The sequence below is a fragment of the Macaca thibetana genome, chromosome 14 (genome assembly GCF_024542745.1).
Source record: "Macaca thibetana thibetana isolate TM-01 chromosome 14, ASM2454274v1, whole genome shotgun sequence".
Classification (NCBI taxonomy): Eukaryota; Metazoa; Chordata; class Mammalia; order Primates; family Cercopithecidae; genus Macaca; species Macaca thibetana.
In genome coordinates, this window is record NC_065591.1 from 5,310,923 (window position 1) to 5,326,490 (window position 15,568).

The window sequence follows — 15,568 nt, forward strand, 5'->3', positions numbered from 1 at the left end:
AGAACTTAAAAAAAAATGCACCAGGAAACTAGAGTGAGAGCCAGAACGGAAGTCTTGGTTTTATTTATAGCTGATAACTTACATCCGGCCCTGCTCCTCGGGAAGCACAGCAGGGAGGACAAAGAGCCCAAAGGAGCCGGCGACAAAAATGCCCAAACCCCTGAGCTAATGTGGTGCCTGAGAGCAAGCCTAAAGCTCCCTTCCGAGCTACCCAGCAGCCAAAGCAAAGAGAGAAACAGGGTCCTGCAGCATGATGTCACAGAAAACCAGGGACCCTGGAGCCTGGGTTCCAACAGGAACCTTACATTCTGACACCTTAGAGTCTGATTTCTCCCTGGAAAATGGAGAGAAAAATACTGAATTGGTTAGGAGGGCTATGCAGCACACCCAGCACAGTGTCTGGGTGCGTTTCAGAGGCCCCGCCAGTCTAGCGTCTACGAGAAGACAGCACAGGTGCCTCACTCTCCATGCCTGTGCGCATGGCAGGCATCACTCGTGGATTGCAACATGCTTTCCTGGAGCCAGATTCAGCCTCATAGCCCCATTGCACAAGTTCTCCAGGGGCTACCACCAATGCCCCAGTCGGCTGGAGCTGAACTTGTGTGTCCTCCCAGCCTCTAACCAGCTAAGGAAAGGACCAGAAGGAGCTGGATCATCGTGATCTTCCCAGCACCTGGCTCATGCCTGCACCTGGGAGATGCTCGATAAAAAATTGTCTAGTTAAGGAAGAGGCAGGGAAGAATGGGAGAGAGGAGAAGGAAGAGGAGAGGGTAGGAGAGTTGGGAGAGGAAACTTGGACCTTAGGCAACTTGCTGAGCTTCTTTGGGCCTCAGTTTCCTCATCTGTTAAGTGGGGGGGTTTAGTAGCTACCTCATGGAGTTATTCTGAGGATTAAATGAGGCTGGGCATATAAACCACCTGGCACACAGGACGTCCTCAACAAGTGAGGATGATGAGGAGGAGGAGGACGAGGGGGTGGAGGAGGAGGGGGAAGTTCCTGACACTGGGGGTGGGCACACGGTGTGCCCCACCTGGCCAGTCCTCTTAACTCCCATGCCCCACCCCACCCCTGGCCTCAACTGTCACAACAGTCAGCCAGGACCCAGCCACCCCCAGAGGCAGCCCCAGGTAGAGCAGTGAGGGGTGCGGTGCTGGTGGGGGGTCACGCATGCTCTTCTTCCCCTTCCACAGTCGGGAGAGCTTGATTCTGCCAGGGTCATGCAGAGTGCCCTGGCACCGGTCAGAAGTCCTCGCCCACATGAACACAGAGCCACACCCATGCGCGCCCACATAATTTCCGTGGAGACCCCAGGCCACCCATGCACCTCCTCAGGACAGGAGCTAATGGCCTGCTCAGCGCCCACTGGAAAGGCTTCTCCCAGGGGAGCAATGCCCGCCACCCTTACAGACTAACTCTCAGAATTCCTGTTCCCAGTGCCACACAGAGTGCCTGGTGGCGCTGGCCCGGGACACATCCACGTCTTCTGCCTCCTGGCTGAGCCCCGCACCTGTCTGGACACCCTTGTCTCCCTTGTTTCTCTCCAGGTCATTAGCTCCAGCAGCAAACCACAGAGACACAAATGCTCCTCTCACCGCAACACACAGGGCCTGGGAGAGACAGAGGAGGCCCCGGGATGTGCCAGCTTTGGAGCCCTCCACGAAGTGTCTGGTCTGCCGGATGAACATGAGTGACCAGTCCCTGTCCCCGGTGGGGTCAGACAACAGACAAGAAAACCAATGAATAAATCAGACATCAGCAGGTGGCATTCACCCACCGGCAAGAAGAGGATACCGGGGTCGGGGAAGTGTTGGCACCTGGTGGAGGTGGAAGGTCAGGAAGGACGCACCACGGAGACGATGACACCAGGAGGAAGACTGTTCCAGGCGGAGGCAACAGCGAGTGCAGAGACCCGTCAGGAGAGCTGGGGTGTGTGTGACGCAGACCCTGAGGGCCACCAGCCGAGGGAAGGAGCCAGATGCTGTCCTAAGTGCCGGGGGAAGTTGTTAGAGGTGTTAAGCGTGGCGTGATGTGGCTGGATTTAGGGTCTGAGATGAACTTTCCTGCTCCTGAATGGACTCTGAAGAGAAGGAGGATCCTACCTTAAACAACCCACCCCGGGAAGGCACCGACCTCCTTGACCATGGGGAGGATGAGAGACCACCGCTCTGTGCCTGGGTCCCCATGACCTCCAGGGTCCCTTCACATCTTCACCTCACAATCCTGGAAGCTGGGACCTGCCAAAATCCACGAGGCAGCCCCAGCCTCCCCGTCTCTGGGGAAGGGGTGGGCTGCCTTCTCCTCCTGGTTTATAGCCACAGACGACTCCAGGCACCGTGGTCCTCAGCCACCTCTAGGGACCGTGGGGACAGCTGCCCTCTGTGTGTGACAGTGGCTGGGCAGAAGCCGGCTGCGCTGTCTTGGGTGGGGCCTGGAGGCCTCTGGCTGTATGGCACCACCTTGGGGGGCTCCAGGTGGGAGGGGCCCTGGGCAGCTCAGCAGAGGCTTGGTCACTCCCAAGCCGTCTGTGGGTCCTACTGGTCTGTACCCTCAACCCCACCGGCCTGCACTGGTCATGCCCGGCTCTCACAGGATGATGACCCCAGCCTTGTAATGAGTCACCTGCTGCCCTCCTGCCCCTCCAGCTGATCCCCCACCCAGCAGCCACAGAGCTCTCCTTAAAACATAAGAAAGACCCTGCTTCTTACCTGCTCAGATCTCACCAAGGCCCGACCACCTCACTCCGGATAAACTCCAGACTCTTCACTGAGCCCAAAGGCAATGAGCAGAAGTGCCCAGAAAGCACACAGAGCTCAGCAGGTGGTGAGGCACCGGGACCGAGTCACTCAGCAGCTGAACAGGCCATCCCTGAGGCCATGCACGCCCTGGCCCTGCAGGTGTGACAGCCGAGGCTTCCACGACAGGGGGGTGGGTGGGAGCTAATATGGCTGGTGAAAGTACTGGGTTCAGTGGGGATGGCATCTCTCGCCCTCTGTCCAAGGTGGGGAAAAAGTCAGCTTCAGGTGAGGGAGACCCTGGACGCCTGGCTTTGGGCTGGCTCCCCACTCACATGGCCTCTCCCAGGCACACTTTCCTGCTTTGTAGGGATGTGGGTTTGCAGGACAATAACAGGAGAATCAAGTCAAGAACTCGGAGGGGGATAGCCAAGGTAGGCGGAGCTGCCTGCTGGGTGGGACTAACCCAGGTGGGTGGGGCCGCTTGTGAGTGGGGCTAGCCCAGTAGGGTGGGGTTCCTTGGGGGTGGGGCTAGCCCAGTTGGGTGGGGCTCCTTGGGGGTGGGGCTAGCCCAGATGGGTGGGGCTCCTTGGGGGTGGGGCTAGCCCAGGTGGGTGGGGCTCCTTGGGGTGGGGCTAGCCCAGGTGGGTGGGGCTCCTTGGGGTGGGGCTAGCCTAGGTGGGTGGGGCTCCTTGGGGTGGGGCTAGCCTAGGTGGGTGGGGCTCCTTGGGGGTGGGTCTAGCCCAGGTATATGGGGCTGTCTGCTGGGCAGGACTTTCTTCTCTGCCAGCATTTCCCTCTCTTGGTTAAGTAAGGCCAGGGCAGAGCCCACACATGGTTATGCCCAACCTTAAGGCCTGCCCTGGGTGAGTTAAGACTCCCCAGCTCACCTGGGTCCTACCTGGGGGGAACCTACACAGCCAACCTCCTCAAGGATCCTGAAGCCCCAGGAGACCGTGGGGCTAGGGTGCTATTCATTCGTTCATTCATTCACCTATTCATTTATTTACTCGCTTCTCCACCGTTTCCCGGGTAATATTAAGAATAATAGTGGGCCTAGGAGTATAGAACATTCTTAGGGGTTTCTTGCAAGCTAGGAACCCTAAGAACAAGTTATGTAACCCACGTGGTCTCGCTGTGAGGGCTACGACCGCTGTCCTCACTTAACAGATGAGGAGCTGAGCCATGGAGGCCCCACGGCTGGGCAGCTGGGAGTGGACCCCCACAGACTGGAGGGGGATGGGCAGGGGCAAGGGGTTCTGCTGGCCCCAGGCCTCTTGTACACATCTTGGGAGGTACTAAAAACGGATACTTGCTCAAGTCCCACTCTTCATTGAGCACAGGGAGCTCTTGGCCCTTCCCTCCTCCTCCCTTTACCCTCACCCCCCCAATCCCACATGGGTGTACTGAGCACTTGCTAAGGGTCAAGCCCTGCACTAGGTGGGGCACACAGTAGGAACCCAAGGCAGCCCTCCTGCCCAGCTTTCCAGGATACTGTTATCAATGCCAGCAGGAAGCATAGAGAGGCCAGGGGAAGATGGGCAGTCAGGAGGAGCCAACAGAGGGGAGAGAGGGATGGCAGCTCAGTGCCCCTGGACCCTGGTGGAAGCTGGACTGCGACCAGAGACAGGGCTGCAGCCCAGAGCTAGCCTCAGACCCACAGGGCCTCGAGGGGCTTCACAGGTTTGTCAGGGGTTTGGACTTTATCCCGAGGGCTGGGGACCCTGCAAATTGCAGAGACTGGGCTATATTTGGCATTTTAGAAGCCCCCCCCGACTGCAGTGGAGGGGAATTGGAGGGAGTGTGAGAGGAGGTTCCCATGCTCACCTAGATGGGAGATGGTGGTGAGATAGAGGGTGACCCTGATAGGACTCAGGGACAAATTAAAGGTGAGGGCCAAGGAGAGGGGTATGCGGACAGCTCCCAGGAAGATGGTGACACCAGTGAGGTGGGGAGACAGGATGGCATTTGGTTCCTGCTGAGCTGGAGATGCCTGTGCAAAGCTTCTAAGATACCCAAGGCAGAATCTGCACCTCCTGCAAAGTCAAGAGCTCTGCTCTGCCCCCAGGGAATCGGGGAAGGTCTCCCCAGTGCCCTACTGGGGCCTCCAGAGCCCCTGTGAGAGCCTCCCCCCACCCAACCACCAGCCATTAGCGCCACCTACCGGCTGCTCAGGGCAGGCCCCCAGCAACTTGCTGAGGGCAGATCCTGATATGTCCCCATTTTAAAGATGAGGAAACTGAGGCCAGGAGACAAGATGAAGCCTGTCTGAGGTTACGTAGAGGTGGAGGTGGCATAAGACCTCAGTTTCGCCTGGCAGATCCTCTCCAAAGAGCCCCGTCTGAGAGCAGATGGAAGGGGATGGTGTCAGGAGATACCTCATCTCACTTTTGTCTGCTGTCAGCATTCCAACAACCCTAGATTCTTTTGTGTCACTCAGTCTCACCATAACCTCACTCTGATTATCAAAGCTCATCTTTTGGGCTGATATCTGCTTCTGGGACCCCCAACAGCCCACCTGGGTCCTGCTAGGGAGGACTGTAGAAATCTGACTGTCCCAGCTTGATTTTCTCCCTCTGTCTTCAACATTCAGAGTGCCAGCCCACCTGTTAAATCATGACGAGTTTGTGATGGTGATGGTGATGATAGTGATGATGGTGATAATGATGGCGTTGATGATGGTAATCATGATAGTGATAGTGATGATGGAAAGGAAATGGTAATGATGACGATGACAGTAATAGTGATAAAGGTGATAGTGATAATGAGATGATGATGGATAATGGTGGTGATGATAATGATGATGATTATATGATTATGATGATGATGATGGTGATAATGATGATGAGGAGGACGATGAGGATGATAATGGTGATGAGAATGATGGTGGTGATGATGATGGTGATGATGGTGGTAATGATGATGATAGCGATGATGATGATGATGGTGATGGTGGGTGGTGATAATGATGATGGTGGTGATGATGGTGATGGTGATGATGATGGTGAGGATGATAATGGTGATGATGATGGTGGTGGTGATGATGGTGATGGTGGTGATGATGTTGGTGATGATGGTGATGGTGATATGGTGGTGGAGATGACAGTGATGGTGATGATAGTGGTGGTGCTGATGATGGTGATGGTGGTGTGATGGTGGTGGTGATGATGGTGATGGTGGTGTGATGATGGTGATGGTGGTGATGATGATGATGGTAGTGATGATGGTGATGGTGGTGATGGTGGTGATGGTGGTGATGATGATGGTGGTGTGATGATGATGGTGATGGTGATGATGGTGGTGGTGATGATGATGGTAAGGATGATAATGGTGATGATGGTGGTGGTGATGATGGTGATGGTGGTGTGATGATGGTGGTGGTGATGATGGTGGTGATGGTGGTGATGATGATGATGATAATGGTAATGGTGATGATGGTAATGATGATGATGGTGGTGATGATGATGATGGTGGTGGTAATGATGATAATGGTGAGGATAACTTGTACTGAACAAGCACCACATGTCAGTGGTGTTCCGACAATATTTCATTTAATCCTCCTGACAATTTTACAAGCTAGGACTACTGTTATTCCCATTTTACAGAGGAGAAAACTAAAGTGTAGAGTAGCCCAGTCACATAACAAGTTAGCAGTGGAACCCAGAGGCACACCCAGGCAGTTGCACCAAGACCTGCTCCTAACATTAACCTTTACTGCTTTTGGCTTAGCCTACAGAGAGTTTGTGACCCCTTCTCTGACACTCCTTGTCTGAGCCAAAAGGCTCCTCCCATCTGGAGTCCTCCCAGCAGCACTCCATACCAGTCTGGCTGCTCTTTTGCATTAAGACACAATGAGGAAGCCAAAGACTCTAAAGGGAGGGGGACAGGTGTGCCAGTTTCCCTCAGAGCACTGCCAAGGAGGGACCACAGCTCCAATGGCATGGGCGTATGATGTTCCACCTGCCACGACTCCATGCCCAACCCTCCTGCTCTGAGGGATCAGACTGGGCCCTGACCCTGCCCACTGTGAGTGACTGGTGAGCAGCCAGCCCAGGTTGCAACCACCAGCATGTGGGCACTGGTCAGCACATGGCATGTCTCCTGTCCAGTACTCAGGGCCTTGCTGGCCACAGTTGGACTCTGGAAGATTCCTGATGTGGACTCAGATGTGTTTGAGCCTAAAAACATGCTTTTCATTGATCCCACCCTACTTCAAACAAAACAGAAGGCTGGGTTGTTCTAAAGGACCGTGCACAGCAGCATCATCTACTGCCCAGGCCCCCAGGGTCAGGCTCTGCCAAAATTTCTACCTGCATGATCCCATTTAACCTTCCCGCTGCCCTGCCAAGTGGCCCTCACTCCATTTTACAGATGAGTAAACTGAGGCCCAGAACAGTCAGGCTGCTTCTTCGAGGACATCAGTTGTTGGAGATCCGAGCCAGGATTCTGAACCAAGGCTGTGTGAAGCCAGTGGTCCTCTCCATGCCCCACCGCAGCCCAATATGGTGCGATCTTCTCTGGAAAAGTAAGCATGGATGCTGAATTAATTTTTAAAATTGTGGGAGGCAGAATTCTATGATGGTCCCCAGACCCACAGCCCTGGTGTACATGCCCTGCACAGTCCCTGCCACTGTGAATATGATGAACTCTGCTCTATGATAGGATTGTGTTTGATGGCACCGTTGACTTGTTCATTTTGAGAAAGGGACGCTAACCTGATGGGCCTGACCTCATCACATGAACCTTTTACAAGTAGGGTGTTTTCTCCATCTGGTTCCCAAAGTGGAAGTCGGGAATTGGACGATGAGAACCACTGCTGATTTGGGAAAGGAAGGGGCCCACGTGGCAAGGAATGTGGGCAGCCAAGGGAGCTGAGAGTGACCCCAGCCGACAACCAGCAGGAAACAGGGACGTCAATCCTACAACTGCAACTGCATGCAACTGCATTCGGCCAACAACACAAATTAGCGTGGATGCAGACTCTTCCCCAGATCCCCCAGAAGGAACCCAGTCTGGCTGACACCCTGACTTTCAGCACGTGAGACCACGAGCAGAAGACCTGCCAAGCAGTGCCTGCCTGGATGTCTGACCTGCAGCACTCTGAACCCGCAACTGGGGTTGTGGTAAGCTATTGTGTTGGTGGCGATTTGTTATGCCGACAGATAACTAATACAGGTATGCCTGCAGGTGGCCTCTGGGGGATCTTCGAAGGTCATGGCCCGTGGGGCCTTTCCTGAGGAGGTTCCTGAAGCTTGGGTTCCTCCTGGGATGGGGGCAGGGTAGCCCACCCAGACCTGCTTGGGTGCTACAGAATTAGCAGGTGCCACAGTGAGAGCATGAGCTGTGGAGAGCAGGAGGGAGGCCTTGGTTCAAATTACTGCCTTGCACCACCTCTCTGGGCCTCCCGTTCCCCAACAGTAAAGCAAGATTGATGCCAGCGAGTTGTGAGAGAGTGAACTAAGTGATGCATTAAAAAGTGCGTAGCTCAGTGCCTGGCGCATAGTACGTGTTTAAGAAGCCATGGATGGTGATCAGATGCTGATCTCGACGTTGTGCTATGATTATCACACACATGACAGAGGGTGTCCAGGCCAAGCCCTATAGCACTAAAACAGGTACCTGCCTCTCTGCTTTGCTGGCTGGTGCCCCAAGTAAGAATTTCTCCCACAAGGAGCAACACAGAAGGCTGCTTGGAGGCCCCTGCTGCTCCTGGGGCAGAGAGGGACCCTGTCCATCCACACTGGTAGAGCCACCTACCAAGGTCCTCCAGAGGGGCTGGCTTTAGCTCAGCGGTTACTTCGCAGTTCAGCAAACCAAGGTCCTCCAGAGCCTTGCAGAGGGGTTGAAGAAGGCATTCCTTCAACAATTGCAAAGGGTACATTTTTAGAAACCAAGAGGGCCTTGCTTCTGTGACTTGGGACTGAGGGTGACCTGGACACCTGGCCCTGTGCCAGCACCATGAGAAACAAAAAGGAACCAAATCCCTGTTTCCATGCATTCTGGGAGACAGACTCAGAGACAATGGCTGGCAGGGGGTGAGCACAAAGGTGAGACTCAGTCGTTCTGTGATGGGCCCCAGGAATGGAGCCCAGGAGAGAGACTCTTCGCATACAGATTGTTTACAACACAGTGAAATCAGTGCAAAGCATGGGGCTATCCAAGAGGCTGCTGGAGCTCAGAGGAGCTGGGCCAGGGAGGGCAGGGGGCTTTGCTGTGAGTGCTGCAGAGCTAGAAGCTTTCCAGGCTGCCCAGGCGAGGGGAACCAGCCCAAGCAGAGGCAACAGGTGCATGCAGAGGCTGGAGCAGACACGGCACATCAGGGAGCCTCGGCTGCTCAGCGTGAGCCGTGCCCACCTCCTTGGGCCAGAAGCCCCTGGACCTTGCTTCCGGACAGGATTCGTGTCCCAGCTTTGGCCCCTTCCAAGGCTTACTCAGACGATGGCTTAACTGAAATGCACTATAGACAGTGAGCTGGCAGCCACATGGGGCCCAAGGGAGAGGCTGGAGGCTGGGAGTGGTGCCATAAAGCTAGAGGGTGCGGTTCACAGGTTTGGGTTTAGCTTTCACAGGTGTCTGAGGCCATCGGGTGACCCAGGCAATGGGTTGGGACAGTGTGGGTTCTTATCTCAGGACGTGTCACAAGCTACTTCAGGCTCTTGAGATAAGAAAGTTCAATGGCTTTATCCAGTTGCTTTCATAATTTTTCCTCAAACACCACTTCAGTTTCCATCTTAGAGCAGCGCCTGCTCAGGTCCCACGGTTGTGCCATGCTGTTCTCATGGCAGACATAACTAATTGATTGCAGAATCCTCACTTTAATGCTCAGGAAACTGATGGATTCAGGGTGTTTGGGGTCTGAACCACTCTTCTCAATTAGATGAAATCCTTGCCTTATCATGAAGCCTATGTGAAGCCCACTGGAGTCCAACCCTCCTTTCTGCTCTCTGGCTACTTTCAGCCAAGAGAGTTGGAAAATTGTAGTAACTAGCACACAGGGAGGATGAGACAGCTGTCCTCCTCTCTCTGTCTTTCTGTCTTTGTCTATCGCACACACATAGAAACGGAGGCAGAGCAAGGCTGGGTGCATGATTTATCATCTGGAGCACAGTGACGTACATGGTGCACTTGGTGGTAGTTACTGCAATTTTCCAACTATCTCAGCCAAGAGGGCAGAGAGGAGGGTCAGACCCTGGTGGGCTGACCAGGTGGGTGCCAGTACCTGGCACATGAAAGTCACTCCACCAATGTCGACCAGAGCCATTGTCTCTGAGTCTCTCTCCCAGAATGCATGGAAACAGAGATTTGGTTCCTTTTTGTTTCTCATGGTGGTGGCACAGAGGCAGGTGTCCAGTTCACCCTCAGTCCCAACTCACAGAAGCAAGACCCTCTTGGTTTCTAAAAATGTACCTTTTACTATTGTCGAAGGAATGCCTTCTTCAACCCCTCTGCAAGGGGGTTGGTGGATCTATGCGACCCAGCCACCACTTGACCAATCCTCCCCAGTACCATCTCTCGGCCAGTTCACATCTCAGCGATGTTTTTGGCCCCTCTGGTTTTCATCTCTTTCCCAGGAAGTGGGGGGAGGGTGGTGGCGTGGGGCAGCGTTCATTAAACAGTTGGGGAGCTGGGGCCTGGAGAAGTTTTCCTGGGGTCTTTAAATGACTGCTGAGATGGATTTCTAGATAAATGCAGAGTGAGCATTTGGAGGTGGGGGACCAGGCTCTCCCAGGGCTTTCAGCTGCCTCCCCCCACCCTCACCTCCACTCCTTCCTCTGGGAATTAATTGGTATCAAGAGAGAACTTTAGGAAATGGCCATGTTTAAAAGGCCCCTGCTTAATGTTCCCTTTAATTAGAATGGGTTTCACTTGACACCGTTTTTGCTGACCCACAGGGGAGGGCAGCCCTGCCCGGTGACTGCGCGGCGACCCAGGCATTCCCGCGTCTCGGTTATGCCCCGTTTGTGAGCTCACTCAGCAGAGTTCAAAAGAATGGCTTTTTCTGCAGCAGAACAACAGCCAGGGTCCAGAGAGTCACTCCCCTCAGTTCAGGCACCTCTGTGGGAACCTGGGTCTGGGACATTCCTCTGGAAGGAAGAATGTGCACGCGGGCACCGGGGAGCGGGGCCTGCCAAGGGCAGTCTCTCAGCAGGCTCAGCAGGCGGGGCATGAGCCCCAGGAGGACCAGGCTCGAGCAGGGCCCTGGAGCCGGAGATGCAAGCAGGGTGGGCCCGGGGCTCGCCCCCAGAGCTCCCTCAGCCAGGCCAGGAGGTTGTCCCCTGAGAGGGCTATGCAAGCAAAGTGGGCCATGGTGGCAAAGGCCAAGAGCTGGGGAAGCCGAGGGGAAACCTGATACCACCCAGGCAGGACCAGCAAACTCCCCAGGGAAAGGTCTCTCTAAAGCAGGACCTTGAGTGAGCCTGGATGAGCTCGGCTGTGCTCATGCAACACACACACCCGCACACCTCAGAACCCTCATGCTGCAAAGACCTTTCCCCACTCTCGTCACACTGTCACAGAGGCCATCCTTGATGGGCGTCCCCCCGCACTGGCCCGAGGATCTGGGCCGCCTCCAGCCGTGGGAAGGAATGCAGAGCACTCACATTTGGTTCCAGCCGCCGCAGGCTGGATGCGACCTGCAGGCATCGAGTTCGATGGTCTCAGGGAGACTGGGAAGTGGGACTTTGAACCCTCTGAACCCCAGAAGAGGTGACGGTGTGGGAAGCACAGGGCGCTGTCACTGGCCCATTCCTGGATGGCTGGAGAAGCAGAGGCAGCTGTGTGTGCAGAGGCCTGGAAGCGGGAGAGGTTTGGGGAAGCACAGGGTGTTCAGGATCCCTGGATGATGAGAGGTGAGGGATGGAGGGATGGAACGAGGTGAGGTTGAAGAATGGGGAGGGGGCAGCCAAGAAGTTTCTGGAAGGCTATGGCAAACAGCAACGACTTCATCAAGAGGGCTGTGGGAGCCATTGAGTGTTCTAGGCTGAGAGTGACATGGTCAGATTTGACAGGAATGGGCCTATAGGAACAGCTGCAAGACCCCCTATGAGCGGGGGAGACCCCATCCACTGTCCCCTGAAGCCATGGCAGGCAAAGTAAACGCTGTTGCCCCGGGCGTCTGACGGAGCGGTCGGTCAGGAGTGCAGAAGACTCCTGCTAGGCCAGACTGAGGCAGGGCCTCAGGACGGGGACAGGTGGGAGTGAACGGGTGTCTGTGAGGGCGGAGGCCCACAAAGAGCTCCTCCAAGCTCACTGCAGAGCCTCGTGGGGAAACCAAAAGAGAAAAGACGACAGCCCTGGCCCCAACCCCAACACAGGCCTTCCGTCATCCCGGTCCAGCAGTGCACACTGCGGCCACTTCCTCAGGTCCAGGGTGGACACGGGCACCCGTGGAGACTGCTGAGGCAGTGACTGGACTCCAGCTGGAGAAACCTTGTTCCCTGCAGCCCAGGGTCATCATTCCTAGCCATTCATTCATTCACTCATTCACCCAACAAGTGTCCATTCAGCACCACTGTGGGAGACACCGCTGACCCCCAAGGACACAGTCCCTGCCCTCGTGGAGCTTATTCTAGTGGGAGAGGCAGACTCTGAAGGTGGGGAAGCAAATCAACAATGATAAAATGTGTCAGTGAGGGGAACAGCCAGTGAGGAGCAAGAATAGAGCCCCTCACCTGCCCAGGAAAAGCGGTGCAGAGGCTCTCCGGGGAAACCCTGAGATTGAGAAGGAGCCCGCAGTGTGGGATGGAGGCAAAGCCACTCCCAGCAGGACGAACAGCACGTACAAAGGCCCTGGGGCCGGCAGGGCCTGAGTCATTGGAGGCACTGGGAGGGATGCAGCGAGGCTGGTGTGTGACAGCCAGGGCAGGTGTATCCAGAGAGGCCCCATGGCAGCTCGATTTCAGGACTTCAAAAGGTGTCGTGTACAGAATGGACAGCAGCAGGTGAGGATGGAGGCAGGGAAACACCTAGGCCTCCAGGGCAACCTCACTGGGCTCAGCGTGAGCTGTGCCCACCTCCTTGGGGAAGGAGCCCCTGAGCCTTGCTTCCAGACAGGATTCGTGTCCCAGTGCTTGTCCCTCCCAAGACTCAATCAGGCGGTGGCCTAACTAAAATGCCATCATCTGAGTAAGTTAGGTGAAAGGATTTGAGAGACCCCACAGAGGGAAGATCCGCCCCTGGTCTTGGGTGATGAACTGAGTCCGTGTGTGTGGATGCAGGACAGGAGGGTGGCGAGGTCCTGGCCTGAGCACCTGGGTAGACAATGGCCATTTGCTGAGGGAGAATCAAGGCCAGGAATCAGGGGCAGTGAAGCTGAAACAAGAGCCCATGGGGGAAATGCCAGGTGCATGGTGCCCACGAGCCACCCACGTGAGGATGCAGGTAGAGGTCGGCTGTCCGGAGCTCAGGGGACTGGGCTTACTGGAGATTTGGAAGGAACCCTTTCAGGAAGCTCCCCACCATGGAAAGACGAATTCTCCATCTGTATATGTATTAGAGGAATAAAGCCACAAAAGCTCAACGGTACTTAGGTCCATGGAAAGGGTAGAAACCATCATTATCCCAATTTTCCAGATGGGAAAACTGAGGCACAGAGCAGCTCAACAAGGTCCCCAAGGCCGCCTAAGTAACCAGTGGCAGACCCGAGATTTAATCCAGACTGTCTGCTCCTGCAGCCCATGTTGTCACATCAGATGACTTGTCCGGGGTCACAGCCTTGGCTGAGCACAAAGCTGGCTCTCCTGACTCCAATTCCAGTGCTCTTTCCTCGCGCTTGCCTCAGCAGATAGTTGGAATTCCAGAGCCTGTAGCCACCAGAGAAGTTATCAGCGCATAGCTGAAATTACACCTTGCGAATTTGGATCTAATTCTTCCCCGGCTGTGGTTTTCACCCAGCATTCCTGGGCATAAGACGTCTCAGCTTGGCCCCAGGGGCTTATCGATGGAATTACCAGGTACCAGGAATGTGGGACCCAGGAGCCTTATCTCAGGGGATGGGCAGTAATTAAAGTATCCTGTGCCGCCATGTTGAAACTAAGGCAACAACCACCACCCCAGTCTCCTGCCGGAGTGGCAGACCAGAATCAGGCTTGGGTCAGACAAATGGGTGTCATTGCTTTGGGACAAGCCAGGGAGCCAGGGGATGAGCCAGGGAGCTTCTGCGTCCCCCATGCATCCCACTGTTTCTGAGCACGGTCACCAGGCTTGAAGCCTATGGCAGCCCCGTGAACGGGTCTCCATCCTGATGTTATAGACTAGGAAGCGGAGACTGGAGGAGAACAAGACACCTGCCTTGGACCCTCACCCAAGGAATGGTAGAACCAGGACACAAACCCCAGGGGCTGGACTTGCTTCATTTCTTCCACAAATACTTCTTGTATCAGGCTTACTCAGAGCCAGGTTCCAAGAGAGGGGCTGGAGACAGACAAACAGGAGAGATCATGCCTGCCCTCAAAGATCTCACAGTGGGAGGGAGGGGAACACCAGGGGAAACACCATTCACTATGGACATGGTTGTGCCTTCGAAAGGAAGGAGAATCCAACACCCGCTATGACGTTAAGCTGAGAGGAATAAGCCAGTCCCAGTAGGACAGGTACCGCGGTATTCCACGAACACGAAGTCCCTGGAGTGGTCAGATTCATGGAGACAGAAGGCAGAATGGTGGGTGCCAGGGGCTAAGGAAGGAGGAAGAAGGGGCTAGCTTTTAAAGGGTAGAGTTCTAGTTTAGAAGATGAGAAAGTTCTAGAGATGAATGGTGATGATGATTGTACAAACATCATGATGGTTGAATGTACTTTAATGCCACAGAACCATACACTAATAAATGATTAAAATGGTAAATATTATGTTATGCGTATTTTACCATGATTAATTTTTTTTGAGATGGAGCCTCACTCTGTCACCCAGGTTGGTGTGCAGTGGCAGGATCTCAGCTCACTGCAGCCTCTGCCTCCCAGGTTCAAATGATTCTCTTGTCTCAGCCTCCCAAGTAGGTGGGATTACAGGTGCATGTCACCACGCCCAGCCAATTTGTGTATTTTCAGTAGAGACAGGATTTCACCATGTTGGCCAGGCTGGTCTCGAACTCCTGACCTCAAGTGATCAGCCCACCTCAGCCTCCCAAAGAGCTGGGATTACAGGTGTGAGCCACCACATCTGGCAACATTTTTAATTGAAAAAAAAAAAGAAACTGTTCACTTCATTCACTGGTTCTACAGCAGTGACCAAAAACCCACTGTGCTCCCTTAAGCACTGTGCCGAGCCCTGGGCTGGGTGAGTGCATGAGGTTGTGTGTGTGTGTGATTGTGTGAGTGTGTGTGTGAGCATGCATGCGTGAGCATGTGTGTGAGAGAGTGTGCACATCAGGGCATAAGAGGCATGTAAAAAAGTGTCCTGCTGGTGGGGTGTTGATGCCCACGCAGGAAAGCCAGGGCCCACACAGGCAAATGTGGCTGCAACGAAATAACTGCAGCATAATCATATGGACTTCAGGAGGCCAGGCCCAGTGCAGGGCACCTGACATGAACACCATTTAGTTCTCAGCACGGATCTCTCAGGGAGCTATTATGAATTCTATCCTGTCTGACAGAGGAGGAAACTGAGGCTCCCAGGGAGTCACCTGATCCAGGCTACTCAACTACTAAAACACAGAGCAGGATTCCCACCACATACATTGGTGATCTGTTGCTCATCACGAATGACCCCAAACTCAGCACGTTAATTACCTCTTGCAGTTCCTGTGGGCCAGGGATCTGGGAGTGGCTTAGCTGGGTGATTCTGGCTCAGTGTCTCTCAGGAGGTCACAGTCAGGATGTTGGCCAGGGCTGCAGTTTTATC

General features: G+C 54.6%; 2 protein-coding genes across 8 annotated transcripts in view; one reads left to right on the forward strand and one right to left on the reverse strand.

Annotated features, from left to right (window-relative positions):
* MRPL21 (mitochondrial ribosomal protein L21) overlaps window positions 1–15,568 on the forward strand; it is a 1,021,966-nt gene that overhangs the window by 638,436 nt on the left and 367,962 nt on the right. The window lies entirely within an intron of this gene.
* On the reverse strand, window positions 35–3,167 carry MYEOV (myeloma overexpressed). The gene is given in 6 exon segments (XM_050758210.1): window positions 35–986; window positions 989–1,064; window positions 1,066–1,121; window positions 1,124–1,461; window positions 1,463–1,984; window positions 2,707–3,167. Coding segments are annotated over 5 exon segments (744 nt in total). The 5' UTR covers window positions 1,687–1,984; window positions 2,707–3,167; the 3' UTR covers window positions 35–936.